Here is a 16,768-nt window from a genome sequence, read left to right as displayed (position 1 = left end):
AATTCATGAAAAGACATATAGGAAGCTTAAATGCATATCACTAAGTGAAAGAAGCCAGGCTACACACTGTATGATTTCAACTACAGGGCATTCTAAAAAAGGCAAAACTATGAACACAGTGAAACAATCAGTGGTTGGGGGAGTGAGTAAGGAATGAATAGCGGAACGCAGGATTTTTAGAGCAGTGAAAATACTGTGTGTGATACTGTAACAATGGACACTTGTCATTCTATGTTGTCCATACCACAGAATGTACAACAAGAGTGCACCATGATGTAAACTATGGACTTTGGGTGATTATGCCAGTGTAGGTTCATTTTTAGTAAAAATGTGCTATTCTGGTGAGTGGTGTTGATAATTGCAGGGGGGCTCTGTATGTGTAGGGGTAGAAGGTATATGAGAAATGTCTATACCTCCCTCTAAACTTTGTTGTAAACTTCAAACTGCTCTAAAATAATAAAGCCTTTAAAAAAAAAGTTAATGGATAAGTATTGTCTTTGGAAGTGACAGAAAAAGGTGCTCAAATAATCGAGTTTCTCCACTGAAATGACGATTAAACTAACGAAAACTCCCAGAATCAACTTTCTTGCAAGTCTGGAATTTAATAAAAAACTTACAGCAACCAGGGAAAAATGAAAGAGGTAAAGACAGCTGAATTTCAGAAGGATAGCACTCTGGCATTTCTGTTTATCTGCCTATCATCCCCATTCCTTAGCAAAGCAGTGGGCAATATTGCTGGTGTGGCTTCCTGGAGCCAGGGGACTAACACAAGCTGCTATGCTGTGAATGTCTGTGTCCCTCAAATTTCATTTGTTGAAATGCTAATGCCTAATGTGATGGTTATTTGGAGGTAGGACTTTCGGGAGGTGATTAGGTCATTAGGGCAGAGCCCTCATGCATGGGATTAGTGGTCTTTAAAAAGAGGCGCTAAAGGCTCCAGGATAGGTTGCAAGCCGCCGCTGCTGCCCTCCTGGGCTCCAGGAGCAATCTTGAGCTGCTGCTGCCACCCTTGCAGGCTCTAGGAGCGGTTGCGAGCCGCCTCCGCCGCCATCATGGGCTCTGTAGGCGTGCACGAGCTGCCATTGCCACCAAGTGCCCTGGGAGTGGGTGCCAGTAGCTGCATCTACACACCCCCTACTAATGGGGGTAACGGCCAGCACATGCTGAGGAAAGAAGGCCACAGGCATTCATACTAAAAACAGCCCTCACACCAAATATATTAAACCCACACAAGCTACCCAGGGATGCTCACACATATAAAAAGCCCTCCAAGACCACAGTAGACAATTGTTTCTCTAAAACTCACAGAGTAAGAGAAATATAAGTAAAATGAAGAAGCAGAGGAAACACTCCCAGTTAAAAGATCAAGAGAATTCCCCTGAAAGAACAAACAATGAAACAGATATCTTCTGTCTAACAGACACTGAGTTCAAAAAGGAGATAATGAAAATACTGAAGGAATTAAGAAAAGCTATTGACAGAAATGCAGAGTACTATAAAAAGGAACTAGAAAATATAAGGAGGAGCCAAGAAAACTCATTTGCTGGGACAAAAAGTGAGCTAAAGGCAATGAACAGGAGAATGAATAATGCAGAAGAATGAATAAGTGATCCGGAAGATAGAATAATGGAAATCACCCAATCAGAACAGCAGACAGAAAGCCAAATGAAAAAAAAAATGAAAGCAATATAAGAGACCTATGCGATAATATACAATCTACACATAATAGGGATTACAGAAGAAGAAGAAAGAGACAAGGGGATTGAAAAAGTATTTGAAGAAATTATGGCCGAAAACTTCCCTCAACTAAAAAAGGCAACAGGAAAGCACAGAGAGTCCCAAACAGACCTACACCATGACATATTATAATCAAAATGTCAAAAGTTAAAAATAAAGAGAGGATTCTAAAGGCAGCAAGAGAAAAACTAAGAGTTAATTACAAGGGAATCCCCATAAGGCTATGGGCTGATTTCTCTACAGAAATGTTTTTGGCCAGAAGGGAATGGCAAGATACATTCAAAACCCTAAAAGGGGAAAATATGCAACCTAGAATACTCTACCCAGCAGGATTATCATTTAGAATAGAAGGAGAGATAAAGAATTTCTCAGACAAACAAAAACTAAAAGAATACAGCAATACTAAACCTATCTTAAAAGAAACACTGACAAGTCTTTTCTAAACAGAAAAGAAGCAAGAGTCTATAGGAAAGAGAAAATCACAACTGGCAAGTAAATCACTTAAATAAGCCAGTACATTTTTTTATTTAAAAAAATCAAAACAACCTTGTGAAAACAATGATAACCACAATGAACAGCAAAAGGATAAACATGAAGAAGTAAAAGAGGACTTCAAAATCATAAAATGTGGGGGAGAAGAGTAAGAAAAGGTAGATTCTTTGTTTTTGTTTTTTTTCCAATGTGTTTGACCCTATATGACTATCAGTCTAAAGCAAGTATATAGCAAGGGGTAAAAATACTTAAAAAACAGGGTAACCACAAAGGAAAAACCTGCAATACATTCACTAAAACCTAAAAGAAGAAAACAAAGGCATAAAATAAAAGGAAATCATCAAACCACAAAAAAGAAAAGCAGGGGAATTCCCCGGAGGTCCAGTGGTTAGGACTCTACGCTCTCACTGAAAAGGGCCCGAGTTCGATCCGTGGTCAGAGAAATAAGATCCCACAACCCGTGTGGCATGGCCAAGAAAAAGAAAAAGAAAGGAACAAAGAAGAAACACAGAATCAACTGGAAAACAAGGTTTAAAAAGGCAATAAATACATATCTATCAATAATTACCTTAAATGGCAATGGCCTAAATGCTCTAATCAAAAGACAAAGAGTGGCAGACTGAATCAAAAAAACAAGAGCCTACAATAGGCTGCCTACAAGAGACCCACCTTAGAGCAAAGGACACACATAGATTGAAAGTGAGGGGACGGAAAACATATTTCATGCAAACGGAAACGACAAAAAAGTGAGGGTCGCAATACTCGAATCAGACAAAATAGACTTTAAAACAAATGCCGTAAAGAAAGAAAGATAAAGAAGGACACTATATAATGATAAAAGGATGAACGTGAGAGGATTTTACACTCATCAATATATATGCACCTAATACAGGAGCACCCAAATACATAAAACAAATACTAACAGACATAAAGGGAGAAACTGATGGGAATTCAATAGTAGTAGGAGACTTTAACACCTCATTCACATCAATGGACAGATCTTTGAGACAGAAAATAAGGCAACAGAGATCCTAAATGATAAAATACAACAGTTAGACTTAATTGATATTTTTAGGACATTACATCCAAAAAAACCAGAATACACATTCAAGTGCACAGGGAACATTCTCTAGGATTGACCACATACTAGGGCACAAAACAAGACTCAACAAATTCAAGAGTATAGAAATTATCTCAACAACTATTATGACCACAACAGCATGAAACTAGAAATCAACCACAGAAAAAGAAATGAGAAAAAAAAAAAATTACATGGAGACTAAACAACATGCTACTAAAAAATCCAATGGGTCAACAATGAAATCAAAGAAGAAATTAAAATATACCTTGAGACAAAGGACAATGAAAACACAACCAACAAAATCTATGGGATGCAGCAAAAGCAGTTCTTAGAGGGAAGTTCAGAGTAATACAGGCCTTCTTTAAGAAAGAAGAAAAATCTCAAATAACCTAACCCACCACCTAAAAGAATCAGAAAAAGAAGAACAAACTATACCTAAAGTTAGCAGAAGGAAGGAGACAATTAAAGACCAGAGGGGAAACAAATAAAATAGAGATTAAAAAAAAATAGAAAAAAATAAGTAAAACCAAGACCTGGGTCTTTGAAAGGGTAAACAAAATTGACACACCTCTGAGCAGGCTCACCAAGAACAAAAGAGACAAGACCCAAATAAACAAAATAAGAAATGAAAGAGAATAAATCACAACTGATACTGCAGAATTACAAAAAACCATAAAAGAATACTATGAATGATTATATGTCAACCAATTTGACAACCTAGAGGAAATGGACAACTTTCTAGAAACATACAGCCCACCCAAACGGAATCAAGAAAAAATAGATAACTTGAACAGACTGATCACTAGAAGTGAAACAGAATCTGTAATGAAACAAACTCCCTACAAACAGAAGTCCAGGGCCAGATGGCTTCACAGGTGAATTACACCAAACATACAAAGAAGAACTTATACCGATCCTTCTCAAACTCTTCCAAAAGACTGAAGAGTAAGTAACACTCCAAAAGACATTCTGTGAAGCCAACATCACCGTGATACCAAAACCAGACAAAGACACTACCAAAAAGAAAATTATAGGTCAATATCTTTGTTGAATATAGATGTAAAAATTCTCACCAAAATATTAGCAAACTGAATTCAACAATACATAAAAAAGATCATACACCACGACCAAGTGGGATTCATCCTAAGTTCACAAGGATGGTTCAACAAATACAAATCAATCAATTTGATACACCACATCAACAAAAGAAAAAACAAAAACGACAGGATCATCTCAATACATGCAAAAAAGCATTCAATAAAATTCAACATCCATTCATGATAAAAACTCTTACCAAAGTGGGTATAGAGAGAACATATCTCAACATAATAAGAGGTATTTATGACAAACCCACAGCAATATAATACTCAGAAGAATTCCTGCTAAAATGTAGAACAAGACAAGGATGCCCACTCTTATCACTTCTCTTCAACATAGTACTGGAAGTCCTAGCCACAGCAATCAGACAGGAAAAAGAAATAAAAGGTATTCAAATTGGTAGGGAAGAGGTAAAGTTGTCATTATATGCAGGTGACATGATACCATATACAGAAAACCCTAAAGACTCCACAAAAAAAACCTACTAGAACTGATAAACGAATTCAGCAAGGTAGCAGGATACAAGATTAGCATACAGAAATTGGTTGCATTTCTTTACACTAACAATGAAATATCAGAAGGGGAATGTAAACAAACAATTCCTTACAAAATAGCATCAAAAAATAAAATACGTAGGAATAAACTTCACAAAGGAGGTTAATGACTCATATGCTGAAAAGTACAAAACATTAATAAAGTAAACTGAAGATGCTTCAAAGAAATGGAAAGATATCCCATGCTTTTGGATTAGAAGAATTAATATTGTTAAAATGGCCATACTACCCAAAGCAATCTACAGATTTAATGAGATCCTTATCAAACTACCCATGACATTTTTCACAGAACTAGAACAAATAATCCTAAATTTTACATGGAACCATAAAAGACCCAGAATTGCCAAAGAAATCCTGAAGAAAAAGAACACAGCAGGAGGCATAACCCTCCCAGAATTCAGACAGTACTACAAAGCTACAGTAAACAAAACAGTGTGATACTGACACAAGGACATATGGATCAACAGAACAGAATAGACAGCCCAGAAATAAACTCACACAACTATGGTTAATTAATCTTCGACAAAGGAGGGAAGAATATACAATAGAGAAAAGACAGTATCCTTAGCAAATGGTGTTGGGAAAATTTGGACAGCTGCACGTAAATCGATGAATTTGGAACATACTCTCACACCATACACAAAAATAAACTCAGAATGGCTTAAAGACTTAAATATAAGACATGACACCATAAAACTCCTAGAAGAGAATATAGGAAAACATTCTCTGACATAAATCATACCAATGTTTTCTTAGGTCAGTCTACCAAGGCAATAGAAATAAAAGCAAAAATAAACAAATGGGACCTAATCAAATTTACAACCTTTTGTACAGCAAAGGAAACCATGAACAATATGGAAAGACAACCTACGGACTGGGAGAAAATATTTGCAAATGATGCGACTGACAAGGGCTTGATTTCCAAAATATACAAACAGCTCATACAATTCAGTAACAATAGCAACAAAAAAACCAAAACCACTGTAAATCAAAAAATGGGCAGAAGACCTAAGTAGACATTTCTCCAAAGAAGATATACAGATGGCCAACAGGCAGATGAAAAGATGCTCAACATCACTAATTATTAGAGAAATGTAAGTCAAAACTACAAGGTAGCACCTCACACTAGTCAGAATGACTATCATTAGAAAGTCTACAAATAACAAATTCTGGAAAGGGTGTGGAGAAAAGGGAACCCTCCTATACTGTTAGTGGGAATGTAAATTGGTACAGCCACTATGGAAAACAGTATGGGGATTCCTCAAAAAACTAAAACTGGAGTTTCTATATGATCCTGCAATCCACTCCTGGGCATATATCTGGAGAAAACTATAATTTGAAAAGATACATGCACCCCAATGTTCAATGCAACACTGTTTACAACAGCCAAGACATGGAAACAACCTAAGCGTCCATCAACAGAGGAATGGATAAAGAAGATGTGGTAGGTATATACAATGGAATATTACTCAGCCATAAAAAAGAATGACATAATGCCATTTGCAGCAACATGGATGGACCTAAAGATTATCATACTAAGTGAGGTAAGTCAGAAAGAGACAGACAATCCCATACAATATCATTTATATGTGGAATCTAAAAGATGACACCAATGAACTTACCTATGAAACAGAAACAGACTCACAGACATAGAGAACAGACCTGTGGTTGCCAAGGTGTAGGGGGGAGTTTAGGATTAGTAGATGCAAACTATTATATATAGAATGCATAAACAACAAGGTCCTACTGTATGGCACAGGGAACTATATTCAGTATCCTGTGATAAACCATAATGGAAAAGAATATGAAAAAGAATACATGTATGTATAAATGAGTCACTTTGCTGTACAGCAGAAATTAACACAACATTGTAAATCAACTGTACTTCAATATAATTTTTTAAAAATTAAATAAAAGAAAAAAATGGGCAAAGGAATTTAATAGACAGTCCTCAAAAAAACTATACAGAAACAGCCAATAAATACATGAAAAGATGCTCAACATCATTAGCCATCAGGGAAGTGCAAATCAAAACCACAGTGAGATACTACTTTACACTCATTTAGGATGGCTATAATCAAAAGGACAGAGAAGTGTTGGCAAGGGTATAGCTAAATGGAAAACTCACACAATGCTGGTGGGAATGTAAAATGATGCAGCTGCTTTGGAAAACAGTCTGTCAATTCCTCAAAAAGTTAAATATAGAGTTACCATTTGAGGCAACAATTCCACTCCTAGGTATATAAACCCAAGAAAACTTGAAACTTGTCCATACAAAATACTGTCCATTAATTTTCATAGCAGCATTTTTCATAGTAGCAAAAAAGTGGAAACAAACCAAAAATATCCATCATCTGATGAATGGGCAAACAAAATGTGATGTATCCATACAATGAAATATTATTTGGCAATAAAAAAGAATGAAGCACTAATTCATGCTATACCATGGATGAACCTTGAAAATATCATGCCTATTAGTAAAACAAGCCAGACAGAAAAGGCCACATATTATATGATTCCATTAATATGAAATGCCCCAAACAAATTCTTAGAAATAGAAAGTAAATTAGCGGGACTTCCCTGGTGGTGCAGTGGTTAAGAATCCGCCCCCAATGCGGGGGACATGGGTTTGATCCCTGGGAAGATCCCACATACCACGGAGCAGCTAAGCCAGTGTGCCACAACCACTGAGCCTGCACTCTAGAGCCCGCGAGCCACAACTACTGAAGCCCATGCACCTAGAGCCCGTGCTCCACAAGAGAAGCCACCGCAACGAGAAGCCCGCAAACCAAAACGAAGAGTAGCCCCCACGCGCCGCAGCTAGGGAGAGCCCACGCACGCAGCAACAAAGACCCAACGCAGCCAAAAATAAATAAATAAATAATTTTTTTAAAAAAAAGAAAGAAAGTAAAATAGTTTTTACCAGACACTGGGGAGAGGGAGCAATGGGGAGTGACTGCTAATGGGTATTAGTGTTTCCTTTACGAGGTGTTAAAGTGTTCTGTAATTAGGTAATGATAACTGTTGTACAAGCTTGTAAATATACCATGTGTATTTGGTATACGATACAGTGTGACAAAGAAGTGAATTGTACACTTTAATGGGTGCATTGTATGGTATGTGCATTATACCTCAATAAAGCTATTTTTAAAACAGAAGATAAAATAAAGACACTCACAGATAAAAACAAAATTGTTAATGCTGTTTCTTTTTCAATACTGTGATTGCTGACATTTTTGTATTATTCTTTAGTGTCTCTCGGCATGAAGTTTTCTACTGAACATGTGTTATTTTAACAATCCCAAAATATATATATTAATGAAAAAAACTACCTTTCTAAAAATACAAAAGGACAAATTAAACCACAGTACTCTTTACAAAATACTGTATGACTAAATTCCAATCTCACAGTGAAATATTTTCTTACAGATAAGAGAAAATAAATTAATACTTACTTAACTGCTTGTGCTCCTGGTCTTTGCACAATCAAAGTGCTAAATTCTTCCACTACAATATCTAACAGTTCAGATTTTTGTTGTTGTTCTCTTAGAATAATAGACATACTTTTCAAGTGAACAAAAAACTTCATGGCTTCAAACTAGAGTATATTCAGAGGAATAAAATGAAAAAAATTATCTATATGTATATATATATATATATATATATATACACAACAAATACTCCTATTTATATAGTTTATTCTTTCCAAAAACCAGAAAAATACTTCAAACACAACCCTTCGTATATTAAAGGATCACCACATAACACTAAAAAGTAGGGGACAATTTTTATCCCTACCTTGGAAACTAAAATAAATGCAATATTTATAGACTCAAAGAAAGATGACAGAACAACTCAGTAACGTATATTTCTGAAAGGATTAAAAATAGGCATATCTATCACTAAATGCTCAGGTATAAGGCAAGAAAACATTTTACTGTTTTTGGCAAGGTTGGATCAACTGCTGTTTCACTATAGCCAATTGCTTCATATAGTAAAGTTTTTTCTTCAGGTGTCAACATTTCTTCAAGACCTAAAAATCATAAAAAAGTGTTTTATGTTCTTAACTGGTAACAAGATAAAACCGGCCCAAAATTTAGCTGCTTTTAATGAATTAAATGCAAATTTTACTCTCTTTTTATAATACTTTTAAGAAATTATATTCACTGAATGCTAGATGGCATTGCCAATTTTAGAAGGTTTATTCTCCCAAAATATAAATTGCTAAATACATAAATTTAGCAATATAAATTTCTAAATATTTGTATTAAGCACACAAAATAGATACCTGTATTAGGCACTTAATGGCATTGTGTTAAGCAACATACTTAGTGTACAAAGTAGGTAATATTAATATCATTTCTCCACATTTTATTACAGATGATGAAATTGAGGTTTAGAGAGCTTAAATAATATGCCAGGGCCACACTGCTAATAAACAATAGATCTAGGATGTAAACATAAGCCCCTAAGCCTCCATGGTCTTAAGCATTTTGTTGGGAAGCAAAAATCTTTCCAACAAATAATTTCAATAAAAATTTACAGTGGTTTACACCCTTTCGGAATTTTTATTTTATCTATGACTGTGCTATATGCACTTACTAAATCCTCTAGACATAATGCTCTTTTGCAAGCATTAGTAAGATTTTAAAATTTATTTTATTTGATTTTTATTTAACACATATATTTACAATATCTAATAGTAATATTACTGATAATAATAAGAATTATAATAAATAAATAAGACTTAAAATGTCTATTTTAATGAAAGAGAAAATTTCCTACAAAACTTAATTGCACACCTGATGGTTAGCTACACTACCATAGCCTGATGATTAACTGCACTACTATAAAATGAAATGGACATACTTCCAGGTTTAAGATCTGGTTGTTGTTTAGTATATGATTCTGACCAAGTCCACAGCCAGCTAAACCATCCTTTATTATCCTCTGACTCTTGTGCTCCTTCTCTGAAAATCCTGTATCCAGCTTTCTTTACCTAAAATGAATAAATTTACAAATAAATGACAAGTTATCCTTTATTAGTAATCTAAAGAAACAGGATAATATTTCTAAAACTTATCTACTTTAGTGAATAAGTGTAAACAATAACATACTGACAATAAAACATAGTAGCCACAACATTGGCCAAACATCAGAATTTAGGATTACCAGGTACTTAGCACCACTGTCTTATAAGCAATGGTAATGGGGAGAAAAAAATTGGCTTTCACCTTCATATTAACTCTCAGTATTTGATAAGCCCAATTAGTTAGAAAGAATTTTTTCCCATAGAACCTGTCTGGTTTAAATACATGTAGCAAAACAGTGCATCAAATTTTCTTATAATAGAAATAAGCAAATTTGAACCCTTTTTAGGAAACAGTATATTACAGCACAATACCAGTAACATCACAACATCTATCAAATCTGTATAAATTCTAGATTTATTTTTACTAATTGAAAGACAATCTGGAATTACCTCAACTTCTGCCTGTTGTCTTGCTATAGTTATATTAAATACATCCAAAGTCTTTTCCAACTCCTAAAAATATAAATAAAGTGTGTTTACATAAATAACTTTATATAAATAATTTTCATATATTCTCTATCAAATTGCTATACTAAAGAAGAGATAGGAAGCAGAAAACAGGTCACCCATCAACATAATATTCCTGTTAAATTCTGAAAAGCAATGCTTGTATATACGTCAGCTTGGAAATTAGTAATGATGGAACAACTTTCTCAACAAAGAAATCATACATGTCATGCATGTAAGAGTTAAAATACTACAAGATACACAGGCACGTACTAGAAGATAACATACATGCACTGTTTTAAATGACTTTTATTTGGGCTTTAACTACAGTTAAGGGTAAACACATTAGTGTCACTTTCAACTAAAAATACAATTATACGTCCTTCATATTACATGCACATTTCGTACGTCATCATTAAGATATATCAAGTAGATCTAGATACACTTAAAACTTGTTTTTAAATTTTATACTTGTCCAAGTATTTCAGTATAGCTACTGAAATAAACTGAGATAAGCTCAATCTTTCATCATATCTATACATTATTTCCATGATTACTTTTGAGAGCTTCATGCTCAAACCACTTTTAGTCCCAAAGAGAAACAGTGATGACCAACCATTACCTTGGAAAACTTTACTCAGGGTTCTACAGTGCAGTAGACTTAGAGGGTTAAGGTTAAGATCCAAAACTAGGTAAGGAAATCTGTAACCACCAAAGCAGAAACCCAAGCATTCATAATAGCCTAGGTCTTCAGAAAGTCTTCTATTTCAAAAATAAAAATAAAACTCAATCTTAGGGAGTTTTTTGGAAATTGGCCTGGATTCATAATGATTCCATTACTTTGAGAGACTAACTCTTCTTAGACTCCCTAAGCTGTACTTCATCCATCGGTAAAACAGTCCCATCTAGAATATACCATAATGCTAAAAGATTAAGACTAATATTTAGAGAACTCAGGAGCCAGCTAATTAAACGTAAAGTTGCTGGTGAAGACCAGAAATGCCACAAGGATTAAGAGGGAAAAAAACACTGTTTAAGCAAAAAATTCAGAAAAGTTCATACAAGAGATGGGATGTAAGCAAAACTTGAGGAATGAGTGAAACTGAGATAGAGATGAAGAAAGGCAGATGGAATGCATGAGCAGACTTGGCTATAAGTATAAGCATATACATATAGAAGATAAGAAATTTATTTGATTAATGCACAGTTAGATGGTAACATAGGGAAAAATGGAGTGGTGACATAACATAAGGCTTTGAAACCAACACAGAGAAGACTGGAATCAATGGAGCAAATACTTTCTAGGCTTTTGAGGTTTGTAAATGTCATAATAATGTCAGGCTTCCAATTACTATTTGCATAAACCCAAATCTCTCCAGATTGAGGAGAATCTCAAATTCCAAATGCACACAGGAAAACATCACCAGGGTTTGTAACATCCAATAGAAGTTAAGGAGTATGAAAAAGTCTAGTAAGTAAAAGAGACAGAGAATGATCAGTACAAATTAGAACAGATAAGTAGGGAGTGTTAGTCACTAAAGACTGAGGAGTTAAGTAGTACAAAATATTTAACAAATTTTTTAAATGCTAACCTCCAAAGAGTTGAGAAGTTCACCAGACGGCTTCTTACTTGTTAGTTTTTTTTTATACAGTTCTTTATATTGCTTCATTTTTTGCCTATGTTCTCTTATATGCTTCCATGACCACATCCGTAAGTGGGGCCGAACATTTACTTCAAGAATACCACGTATAGCATAAACCCACCTAGTTAAAAAATAAAAACAAAAACCCTACGCTTAAAAGCACTCTCAAACCAACAGTATAAAATATAACTGATACTGCTTCTACTCTAACAGCATACATAATACAGAGACTATGAAAATGGTATATTATCTGGATACTTGCTTCTTCCCAGCCCTATTAGTAATTAACAATACACTATTTAGTCTTATCTCTTTCCTAAATGTAAATAATCAAAATCACTGAATTTTGTTACAATAAATATAGTTCTACAGAAAAACTATTAAAGTATTAATTGGCAACTAGCACTTCAGCCACTTGAATAGTAATTAAAATAGTCAACTGAAAGAGTAACTGCAACTTCTAGAATCTAGGAAAGAGCTTAATAACTGGAAAAATAAGACTTTTCAATTTTAAAAAGGGGTTGCACTTTATAGACTACCATAACCCTTTCAGGTTTATAATAGGTTTAATATGTCTGATACCGAAGTTTGAAAACTAAAAAAAGACATGGTTAGAAAACAAACTGGGATATGTTTCTTAATAATTCCAAAAGTACAGTAAATGAATGGAATGCTAGTATTTCCAGTTGTAAATTCATTATAAAGAATCCTTTAACTTAATTTTACTCATGTAATAAGCAAAAGCCACTACAAGTGTTTCAAGACAAATATTACATTATAGTTTCTATCAGCCCTTAAAGAGTATCTTAAAAAGTCAAGAAATTCACTTTTATACCATATTTTTTAAATCTTAAAAAACTTAAATTGAGCAATTCCTCTGGGTATCTACCTGAAGAAAATGAAAACACTAATTCAAAAAATATATGCACTCCCATGTTCACTGCAGCATTATTTACAAGAGCCAAGATATGGAAACAACCAAGTGCCCACTGATGGATGAACGGATCAAGAAAATGTATGTATATATTTATACACACAATGAAATGTTATTCAACCATAAAAGGAATAAAATCTTGCCATTTGTGACAACACGAATGGCTACTGAGGGCATTATGCTAACTGAAATAAGTCAGACAGACAAAGAGAAAGACAAATACTGTATGATCTCACTTATATATTGAATTTAAAAAAATGAGCTCATAGATCCCGAGAATACACTGGTGGTAGCCAGAGGCAGTGGGTCGGGGATGCTCAAAATGGGTGAAGGGGATCCAGAAAGCTTCCAGTTATAAAATAAATAAGTCATGGGGATATAATGTACAGCATGGCAACTACAGTTAATAATACCATATGGCATATTTGAAAGTTGCTAAGAGAATAGATCTTATAAGTTCTTATAACAAAAAAAATAGTTTTGTTAACTATGCATGATATTGAATGTTAACTAGACTTACTGTGGTGATCATTTTGCAATATATACCATATCGAATCATTATGTCATACGCCTGAAACTAATATATGTCGATTATACTTCAATTTGAAAAAATTTAAGGCATATTACCATTCTTTGGCATGGTAGTGGAGAGGTACATCAGGTTTGAATTTCCTGTATGGTAGATTTTGCGTCATCATATCAACCGATTCAAGAAGTTCCATAAGACTGAAATACTGAAGAATGAAAAAAATTGAAGTTCTTAAATGTTTCAGATTTTTTGTTTAATTGTCAAAGATAAAAGTTAAATTATTGACTTTTTTAAGGAAATGTTATCATATATCATTATGAGTTTTTGAAAAACATTTAAAATCTTAGCTCTCCTTTTATCAAACTATAACTCACAATTTAAAATTTCATTTAAAAAAAATCACCTGTGGTTTATTAAGTTCAATTGTTATGTCATGTAACTCAATATCCAGGCTTATTTTGGGGACAGAAAAGTCAAAATCCAATCCGCGATTCATCTGAAGTTTGGCATTAGCAGATATGGGGCGAAATACTGGAAAATAACACAGATTTTTAAAAATTAAATTGAGTTTTTTTCAAGAGTCTCAAAGTGCTAAAGGAATCAAGTTGAAAATACTGATTTTCATTTCTTATATACCCTTTCTACAGCTCCCAGATTTCCATACTGCTATGATTTGATCATATGAACTGTCACTTAGTGTTGAAGAGTCTTTTATATTTTTCCTATCTATAATTCATATTGTCTTTTTTTTTTTCATTTTTTTCATATTGTCTTTTATGAGTACAATAAAAGCTAAGTGAACTTCTCAAAACAACAAAATAATCCTTACAAGCAGGAACACTCTCTAAAAGGCAAAACAGTCCAGTAAGACAATTTTAATAAAAGTATAGTTTTAAGGAATGAATATAATTAGAAATGCTAAGGGGAAAAATATTTCATTTAGCCACTGACTTTCATTATATAATTATAATTCCTGAATTTCGGGTCAGTGTCTCTGTATCCATCTGTCCCCCCTTTTAACTTGAAAAAAGAGAGGAGATAAGATGAGAGTTTATCCAAGATAACCTTCTTGGCTCAACTCATAATCTAAGATTTCTCTCAACCCTTTGTATTTAGTGCCAAAAAGAATAAGAATAATGCAGAGGGAGACCACTAATAGCAGAATCTAGAAAGATATCAACCACTAAATTATAAGCTAATTTGTATACAAAGATAATATATTCCTCTTCTTTTAATCATCCCTCAGGCATAGCACTAAATTCAAAAATACTTTTTTTTTTTTTTGCGATACGCGGGCCTCTCACTGTTGTGGCCTCTCCTGTTGCGGAGCACAGGCTCCGGACGCGCAGGCTCAGCGGCCATGGCTCACGGGCCCTGCTGCTCCGCGGCATGTGGGATCTTCCCAGACCGGGGCACGAACCCGTGTCCCGTGCATCAGCAGGCGGACTCTCAACCACTGTGCCACCAGGGAAGCCCCCCAAAATACTTTTAATTTAAATAGAACAAGAAGGTATTCATCAATAGGGGACCAGTTAAATTCATTACTCTATACAACAGAATACTATACAGTTAAAAATGAGAAAAATTTATATGTACATAAATGGAAGGATATTGAAAGAGAAAGTTTAGAAAGTATATGTATAAAGCAATAATACCAGTATTTGAAAAGTAAAATTATTCCTCTCCTCCAGCTTTAACTCTTATTAAACAAGACTATACCACCCACTATACCCTCCTTGGTTACAATAATTTATCCATCCCTGGGCTTCACCCTCTCCTATCTCTCTCAGATTTTAGCTCCTGGCAACTCTAATTTCTGGATTATTTCAATATACAAATGATCGTTCCAATACCATAGCCTCTCAGTTCCTTGGACTCTTCTCCCCTCACCTCATCCACTAGACCTTATCATACCGATATCCTCAACCTCTCAATAAACTCAGCCTCAAGCATCCAACTCTCCTACCACCACCATCTATCTCTCTAGTAATCCAATACCAAACCTAAAGTCTTAAGGGAACTACCATTCATTGATCCTCTATCTTTGCTCTGTCTTTCACTTCTGCTTCACGTCCTCAGCTCTCTCCCTACCCTGTTGACAGTTATTTCAGTCATTCCCTTACATTCACCCTTTAACTCCTTGGCCCTTCTCACTTTGTTAATACTTACTAGGCAAAATTCGAATTCTGAATAAAGCCACTCTATGTACTCCATACCTCTATTTACTCCACACCTCTATTTACTCCACACCTCTATTTACTCCACATCAATACCTACGCAGCTGTATGTGGTTGGGAAAAAACAAAATCACACTGATTGGTCTCACGTTAATGTCATAAATCTCAAGTAGGTACTTAATGTTGTTGACTAATCACACAACATTCTTTTAGTCCAGGGATAGGCCAAACCTATACCACAGCCTGTTTTTGTATAGCAAGTGAGGTAGGAATGATTTTTTTTTTTTTTTTTTTTTTTTACAGTATGTGGGTCTCTCACTGTTGCGGCCTCTCCCGTTGCAGAGCACAGGCTCCAGACGCGCAGGCTCAGCGGCCATGGCTCACAGGCCCAGCCGCTCCACAGCATGTGGGATCTTCCCAGACCGGGGCACGAACCCACGTCCCCTGCATTGGCAGGTGGACTCTCAACCACTGCGCCACCAGGGAAGCCCAGGAAAGATTTTTATACTTTTAAAGGGTTGTTTAAAAGAAACAGAAAAATATGTGACAGAGACTATACATAACCTATAAAATGTAAAATGTTTGTTTACTACATGGCCCTTTGCAAAAAGAAAATTAGCCAAACCCTACTCTGGCCCAGTGGTTCTCAAACTGTAGTATTCATCAAAATCACTAGGATAGCTTGTTAAAAATAGATTGCTAAGCTTCACTCTCAGATGTTCTGATTCAGTATGTCTGGGATGGGCCCTGGAATTTATATTTCTAACATGTTTCCAAGTGATACTGATGTTGCTAGTCTAAACAGCACTTTGATAATACTGCTCTCATCAATTCATTCTCTCATTCCCCTACATGGCTATCTCATAGCCCCTCCTCATTCTGAAAATCTCTAATTCCTCAGATAGTTTAAAAAAAAAAAAAGAGTTCAGAAGAAAAAAACCCCATTAACTCCAATCACCATATTTACTTGTTCACCCAACACAA

The 16,768-nt window shown here is 34.9% G+C and overlaps 1 protein-coding gene across 6 annotated transcripts in view; it reads right to left on the bottom strand.

Annotated features, from left to right (window-relative positions):
- VPS13A (vacuolar protein sorting 13 homolog A) overlaps positions 1–16,768 on the bottom strand; it is a 244,162-nt gene that overhangs the window by 184,200 nt on the left and 43,194 nt on the right. For all 6 annotated transcript variants that reach the window (XM_079927399.1, XM_079927403.1, XM_079927398.1 and 3 more), the window contains exons 11-17: positions 14,011–14,138; positions 13,706–13,812; positions 12,094–12,265; positions 10,445–10,507; positions 9,832–9,961; positions 8,901–8,995; positions 8,418–8,560 (exon numbers count right to left, since the gene is read on the bottom strand). In XM_079927399.1, the coding sequence (XP_079783525.1) occupies positions 8,418–8,560; positions 8,901–8,995; positions 9,832–9,961; positions 10,445–10,507; positions 12,094–12,265; positions 13,706–13,812; positions 14,011–14,138 (838 nt within the window). The remainder of the gene's footprint in view (positions 1–8,417; positions 8,561–8,900; positions 8,996–9,831; positions 9,962–10,444; positions 10,508–12,093; positions 12,266–13,705; positions 13,813–14,010; positions 14,139–16,768) is intronic.

Source organism: Stenella coeruleoalba (genome assembly GCF_951394435.1).
Source record: "Stenella coeruleoalba genome assembly, chromosome: 7".
In the NCBI taxonomy this organism is placed as follows: Eukaryota; Metazoa; Chordata; class Mammalia; order Artiodactyla; family Delphinidae; genus Stenella; species Stenella coeruleoalba.
This window is presented reverse-complemented; position numbering and strand designations above follow the sequence as displayed.